The 7,599-nt window shown below is 33.1% G+C and overlaps 2 protein-coding genes across 2 annotated transcripts; both read left to right on the top strand.

The window, feature by feature from the left end:
• Nucleotides 1-519: 519 nt before the first annotated feature.
• On the top strand, nt 520-3,428 carry LOC141686698 (mitochondrial zinc maintenance protein 1, mitochondrial). The gene is made up of 2 exons (XM_074491749.1): nt 520-857; nt 2,933-3,428. The coding sequence occupies exons 1-2, from the start codon at nt 620-622 to the stop codon at nt 3,049-3,051; spliced, it is 357 nt and encodes a 118-aa protein (XP_074347850.1). The 5' UTR covers nt 520-619; the 3' UTR covers nt 3,052-3,428.
• A 361-nt stretch (nt 3,429-3,789) lies between these two features.
• Nucleotides 3,790-4,850, top strand: LOC141686697 (pectinesterase inhibitor 6-like). The gene has a single exon (XM_074491748.1). It carries the CDS (start codon nt 4,116-4,118, stop codon nt 4,683-4,685), a length of 570 nt encoding a protein of 189 aa, XP_074347849.1. The 5' UTR covers nt 3,790-4,115; the 3' UTR covers nt 4,686-4,850.
• The last annotated feature ends 2,749 nt before the right edge of the window (nt 4,851-7,599 follow it).

Here is a 7,599-nt window from a genome sequence, read left to right on the forward strand (position 1 = left end):
TTATCTAATCGCAATAACTCAAATATTATTTAATCATGTAATGAAATTTTTTTGCGTACGCTTATAAATAATCTAACAATGTTCGCAATGTCACAGAACGAAGAATGTATACGAACACATTGAATTCACATAATTTCTGACATCTATTACTCAAAAAACTTATATAGTGCACAAAACGGAATATTATATTACACTACATTCATATCAAATATTTACAGGAGTTACAGTATACAAGTAAATCTGTCAAAAAAATAGGATAAAGGTTAAAAATTACTATTAATTTAATTCTGTAGTTTCTCTTTTGTACGTGGAGTATCAATTATTTTTTTTTACAAGAAATATCAATTATTGTTCACCTTCTTGTAATCTTGTTTTCAAGAGGAACAATAATAGATAAAATCTCATAATTTATTTCACTAAATCAAAACTTTCATAATACTTGATTTAACAAAAAAAATTAAGAAAAAAAAATCAAAATTTAGAAAAGTATATTAGCTTGAACAACATAAAAGTATAATACACATTTTGAGCCAAACTTCAATACCCTGTTAAGATCCTAATTGAGTTTAAAAACGAGTCAAGAAACAGATAATCCGAGTCACCGATTCCAGATCAAGAAATGGGCGGGGAAGCCTTGAGTGCATACAGAGTGATTCTTAGAGCCACTCGTAAATCGTTCAAAGGGGACGAGTTAATGCTGAGAGAATCAGCTAAAGAGGTTCGTAAAAATTTCGAAGAAAACCGTTTCGTTAATTCGGCGCCGGAGATTCAAACACTTTTAGACAATGCTCGCGAGGCTGCCGACTTCATTACCAACATGATTGTCCAGGCTACGCCCAATGATCGTGGCAGTTATGGTAATTTTTATCTTTAGTTGTGTGTGTTTCGGTATGGATTATGTTTGCACGCTATGTGTTTGATGTTTTGTCTATGAGAAAAATTTGTCTAATTTAGAGAAATTATATGCTTGGATTTATTGTCAAGAATTGTCTGGCTAAGCTACTGAGATGAAGTGGTTAAAGATGTGATTTTGCAGTTGTTATATTAGATTAGGTACGGCGAATAAACGGAATATTATTTTGAACTGATCTCCTAGACTCCTATCGAGGTTCGATTCGTTAGAGAAATCTGTTTACTTATGTGGAAATAATTGGAATTAATAAATGTTCCGCTGGTGTATGAACTTATACATTGGACGGAGTTCTTTCAAAAGGGGTAGTGAAAGGGGTAGTTGTGTAATGTTTATTCATCCTATTGATGAAAGCAAAAATGAAGTTTTATACCAAGGTAGTTAGTTCGCACCAGAGGGTCAAGTGTTTGTGCGTAGTTAGTTCGCACCAAAGGGCCAAGTGTTTGTGCTTGTATAAACTTAACTACTAATTCTTTAACAAGACCAAATTTGTTAATGTGGGTATGCATTAGTCTCTAATTGGGATTTAATTGCTGATATTAAATAAAGAACATGTCACTCTCATATCTAGATAAATATGCTAAAAAATATTCCACTTACTTGCCAACATTGTGAAATTAAAATTTAAGGCTTCACTTCCAAGGTATTGAATTCTACTTGTGTAGTTGTTGGACAATCATATGTGTTCAATTATCACTAAGATTATGTCCTTGTTACTTTTAGGGTAGACAGATGCTACACCTACTACATAGCTAATCAATTTCTGCTAACATGTTTGCTAAATTGAATACAAGCACGCTGTCATTGAATATTTTTAGGTTGTGCTACTGAGATAAATCCTAAGTTGCATATTACTGTAGTTGTTTACTCGGGAATAGCTTTCAGTGGGATCGTTTATGTAGATACAAGAATTCACAGTTGTATGATTTGTAAAAACAAGCAACGTCCTTGTGTGACTATTTTTTATTTCTTGCATGATTATGTCACCTCTACTCATCGACATGGTCAGCGTTCCATTGAGGCGAAATAGGCGACCGCCTAAAGCCTCCAGAATATGAAGGCCGACAAAATTGATTTTATTGTATATAATATGAAATTTGATCTATTTTGAATAATTGATTTACAAAAAAAGTTTTATTACATGCATTTTATCATAACATCAAATATTATATATTGTTTTACTAATTTAGTTCTATATTTAAAAAATTTAAAAAAGAAGTAGGATTTGAAATATAAAAAACATTAGGATTATATTTCAATAGTATTTTATTTTTAGGCCTCAGAATAAGAACTTACAATTTTTTTTAAAAAATAACGGTAATTTCAAAAAAAATAAAATAAAACTATCATAAACACTTTCAAAATAAATTAGAAAAAAAAATATGAATCTAAAGTAATATAAAATATGTACTCATTATTTATATGCAAAAATATCTATAAAAACTAGCATTTTTTAACACCTACATGAAACAATAACTTTAAAAAAAATAATGAACAAAAAAACAATTTTTTTTGGCAATTTTCAAAGTCAATCTGATTTTAAAAATAAAAAACGCAACATACTTGTGGTCTTCTCATTTTATTTATACATTATTCAGTGATATTGACGTTAGGTAAAAAAAAGAAAATAAATGTAAAGTTGAACAAATAATTTAAAAAATGTTATTAAGGATTATAAGAAACAAATCTTGCCTTTCAAGAAAACAAATCTTTGTTTTTACTAACTATAAGAAACAGAAATTTATATTATTATGTCTATCATTGAATTTCGCCTAAGTCCTCACAACTTCTAGCATTGGCCCTGCTAATCCAGCTATTCATTGTGTATGAAGTCAATTTACATGGAAGATATTATAACATTATAAGTTATTTAGTTATAAGTTGCAATTAAGCGAATTACAGATTCTGTGGGTTTGTATTAGCAAATTCTAGTTGATTAAAATTGCAAATGTGCTCTTTCTTTGTATTACTGCATGATTGTGTAACGGTGGCTGATGTTCATGTGTCAAATGTTTGTCACAGAAGTGAAACCAAGCACAGAGCATGCAGGGGCTACTCTTGAAGTTGTTTCTGAAGAGCTCCTTAAAAAGCCGGCACATCTTGAAAAAGTTTCCGTAGATCTCCCTAAAAAGTCTGTATGATGTAGAAGATATAAAAATAAAAATTCTAAAAGGCTGTGCCGTGCCCAGAGAATGAAGACAATTTTTTGGGGTTCATTTGTCTTTGCATTCAAGAGTTTAGTTTTTCCACATTTGTGGAATCCATATTTGCTTTTAAGTGGTGTTTCCTATAAATTTCAAGTGTATTAGAGTTGAAATTAATTATACTTGGTTATATATCCTCAAAGAAGTCTGTTTGACTTGAAATCCTGTATGCTTAGTTTGCTTCCGCAGTGAGGTAGCCATTAGCCAAGTTAGTACGACATGCTTCTGAGATGTGACTTGTTTTTCCTGATTCCATCCATATACATTTATTCTTCTCATTTATGTAATGATCGTATGATCCACATGTTCAGGTAGACTGTATGATTAATGATGGATGTGTAATGTGTTCATGCTTTTTACCAAATGAGTTTATAATTATGTCTAGAAGTCATATGCTTATATAAGAATATCATATAATTTTTACAATATGTGACGCTTAATCTTTAAGATTATTTTTACTGGTGTATGTATGAGAACGATTTTCAGGTTAAAGTTTTTAGAGAATAATTTTACAGCTATCAAGATATTATACTCCTAATTCTGTAAATCTGCAATTTATGTACATCAGTTATAAACAAGGCCATTACTCTAAAAGTTATTGTATTTAAGGAGGTACAGTTGGGTAAATATCCATGTTGTGACATTGCAGATATCTGAATGCTGAAATGGCTCTGTGGTGCCACTGGGAGTAGATGAAAAGGGTGTCCTATAAGATCTTGTTCTTAGTTCATGAGAGGCTCACCTAGAAAGTCACATGAATGCTATTATTCTCACCTATTTCTGCTACCATCTCACAGCTTCCGATTATTAAATGTACTCATACTCTTCTTGTTTATCCAACAATCTCCTAGATAAAAAGTTTCCTATAATTTCTAGCACATTCATTTACTTTCCAATCCTATAAAAAAACTCGTCTCTTTTAGGTTTGAGAAATTAGTTTTCTGCAATATATTTGTTAGATCTCCTACCCCCTCTCTGTAAGAGCCTACTATACCAAAAAAATGTCACATATTATGAGTATATTTTTGTCACTAACAATCTTGGCACTGCTTACGGATTCGGCTTCATCCGAAAATGGTGATGATTACGTTCAAGATGCTTGCAGTGTTACACGATACCGCAATCTTTGCATCCGCTCTCTATCACCATTTTCTACGACAGCCAAGCGTAACCCTACTACATGGGCACGAGCTGGGGTGTCGGTTACAATTGGCGAAGCCAAAAGAGTCGCTAATCACCTAAGGAAGTTGAGTTCTAATACTGGAGGAAGAGATAAAGGTGCCCTTCTGGACTGCGTCGAGTGTTTTCAAGATTCAATCGACAATCTTCATAAATCACTTTATGTACTAAGAGAACTTAATGGTCAAACATTTAACTCCCAAATGAGTGATGTTACAACATGGATGAGTGCTGCTCTTACTGATGAAGACACTTGCTTGGATGGATTTAGTGGCCACCAGGGACGACAAATCAAATCATTGCAAAGTCGGATTAAAAACGTTACCTATATTACTAGCAATGCTTTAGCTCTTGTTAATAAACTTGCAACAACAGGTATATCAAGTCCTTAAATCTATTATTTTTTTAGTACAGTGCAGAAGTTAAAATCTGTGTGTAGAATAAGAAGGATTGATAAACATTTGTGTACACTAATTCTATGGTGTTGTTTAGGTTTAATTTCACATATGTATCTATGATATCAGTAATCAATGTATGTAATTATTGTATTCTTTTCCTGCTAGTCTGCATAATTTTATAATTACATGAAGCAAGCTTTGAATGACACAAGCTCCTACTCTATCTAAACATGGTGTAAAGTTCATAAGAAAGTCTTGCTCTTACGAGCACATAGACCAAATTTTCAGTTAAACCAGATAGCAATTGGCAAATTCATAGGAAAATAACACGGAGATCCTAAAAGAGCTGGGAGCTAGAATTTATCATTCACTCTGCTATTGTGATATTCTTCTGCACTTTAACAAACCTGATTCCTCCTTGAGCCTTCGTCATGTTGTCCATCTGGTGCCATTTGAAGATTTTTCCTGCAAATCTTGAATGGGAACAAGCATGAAGCATCTTGAACATGTAGGAATAAAGGATTTGCCATAAGCCAAGAAACTGGCCATTCATTCAATATTATCATGCTACGACAACATCTGCGAGGTTTGTTCCAAAGACAGAAGCAGGTATACATTCTCAAGCTCAAGCTATTCTTCGTCTGAAGTCTCATGCACTTGTTCAATATCACAAAATTCATCAGGCCTTTGTAATCCATCATCATGTTCAGTAGTTTATATACAAAGTAGGTACTTTCAACTTTGTTACATAAGAACCAAGTCAAATGTTACGTGAGGTCCTTTGTCCGATGAGATTGTACCCATAACAAACTTCTTGTCATCAATTTCCGTACGGAAATGCAACTAAAAATGAAATTTTGTGTTCTTAAATGATCACAAGAAATCAATGACACCACCCGGAAAAGTCATGAAGCGCAATGCACCAAATAATGAACATAGAAGGGCTAAATCAGGAGGCTCGAACCAATAAGCAAGGGCGGATTCGTGCAGTGACCAACCGCTACACGTGCCCCACGGAATCAAAAATTAGCCATTTTATTAAAACGGTAAGATATAAATATATATATATATATATTCTATGAAGTGTCCTAACTAAAAAAATTAAATTCCTCTATAATGTTTTTTTTTTAAATAAATTCCTCTGTAATGTTAATAAATCTTTCATAATATAATGTCATATTTGATCATGAATTCGAGAATAAATGGTTAAAATACTAATTTTCAGCACATGGTACGAAAAAAATCAAAAAATCTAGTAAAAAAGATAAAAAAAAAAATTGAATTTGAATAACTAACGCATGACATAACCACTTAAAGTACATGTGGCCCGTAGAAATCGGGACATGAATCCGCCACGGCCAATAAGCAATGCCTAAAAGCGTAATTTATGTTTGTTGTTTTCGTCAACTGATAATCTAATCAAATGCATGCATGGTTCTTAAGTAGAGCCGGCCAAATGTGCGGGTTCGAACCGCTTATTCGGGACCGGCTCGTACGGAAACCGGGAAAAATTCGGCACGAAACAGGCCGATTCAAACCCGCCCAACTCGCTAAATTAGATGAACCGAGTACGAATTCCAATTTTAGAAACCGGAACCGCACAAGCCCGCTCGGGCCTGCACGAACCGAAACCGTCCGAGCTGCACGTTGTACACAACCCGCACAGCTCGCACGAGCCCGCGGGTGTGCGTCACGCGCCAACGGTTGTTTCTGCTGTTTCTGCCATGCTTTCTGTCTGGTGCTCGCCTGCTCGGTCCTCTGTATTTGCAGAATTGCAGTTGTAACGTTAACCTAAGATTCAAGGCTTGAAAACCAATACTACCCACCAAATGTATACGTCTACTGGGGATGGATGGGGGGAGATGATGGCACAAAATAATACAAAGGGTATGTAATAAATACTAGAACATGAGATTATGGGCCTGCTTGGCTAAGTGAGTGAGGAGTGTTTGTGTACCAAATTTATTATAAGTCGGATTTTCAACTTATAAGTTGATAAATTTAATGTTAGTAATGACCTATTTTTTCTTAATTTTAATTTTAAAAAATATATTTTTAAATATTAATCTAATCTAAAATTTATGAAAAGAATCGTAAGAGAGAGGGCTTTTCTATTTGGTTTTTATTTTGTTCGGCGAAGCCCACCAGCTATTTTGTACACGTACGCTGTAAAGTGGTTTAGTACCTTTTCAAGTGAAACAACAACAAATATTAGAAGAGAGAGAGAGTGAGAGATTTCCTATTATTTTGATGTAAAAAAATTTCTGCTATATTTGAAACCGGGATTTCGGAGTAGAAAATGAAAGTTTTCAAATACAAGTATTTTTATCTTTACATAATGAAATAATTATCTTCTGCTAAAAGAAAATTGAAATATTAAACAATAAAAATGTTTTTAAACATATTGTTCCAAAGAATTAATATTTGAGGTTTGAAAAGGTTCATAGAAATTTTAGAGCATTTTTGAAAGTATTTAAACTGAAAGTATTTACATTGTTTTCTAAAATTAATGAAAGAAAACAAAATAATGAAAAATGAGTAATTTTCTTTTTTTCTCTAAATCTTTTCATTTGAAGACAAGTATACAAGGATTTTCTTTGCAAATCTTTTAAAATCTTTTACTTTCTTCTTCAAAGAACTTTTTTTTTTTTTGAAGAAAATGAGTGGATTTCATTAAGCAACATCAAGCAAAAGAGTCTCCAACAACAATTTCGGAGGAGACGTTAATATGTTTGGACAATCTAGCGAACAAGGTAAACGAGCCATAAGATGGGCTGCCTTGTTTGCCTGCCGTTTAACAAACATTACTGAAAAACCTGGTCTAGATAGTAGTGCCACACGACAATAATCCAGAATGTGACCTACTTCTAAATGAATCTCATGAGCATTTTTAATCGCTTGCACACAA

Source organism: Apium graveolens, chromosome 9 (assembly GCF_009905375.1).
Source record: "Apium graveolens cultivar Ventura chromosome 9, ASM990537v1, whole genome shotgun sequence".
Lineage (NCBI taxonomy): Eukaryota > Viridiplantae > Streptophyta > Magnoliopsida > Apiales > Apiaceae > Apium > Apium graveolens.

Coding starts and splice junctions, on each gene's coding strand:
- LOC141686698 (XM_074491749.1), top strand. CDS start 620: ATGGGCGGGGAAGCCTTGAGTGCATACAGAGTGATTCTTAGAGCCACT. Junction 858..2,932: donor CAATGATCGTGGCAGTTATG/GTAATTTTTATC, acceptor TGTTTGTCACAG/AAGTGAAACCAAGCACAGAG.
- LOC141686697 (XM_074491748.1), top strand. CDS start 4,116: ATGTCACATATTATGAGTATATTTTTGTCACTAACAATCTTGGCACTG.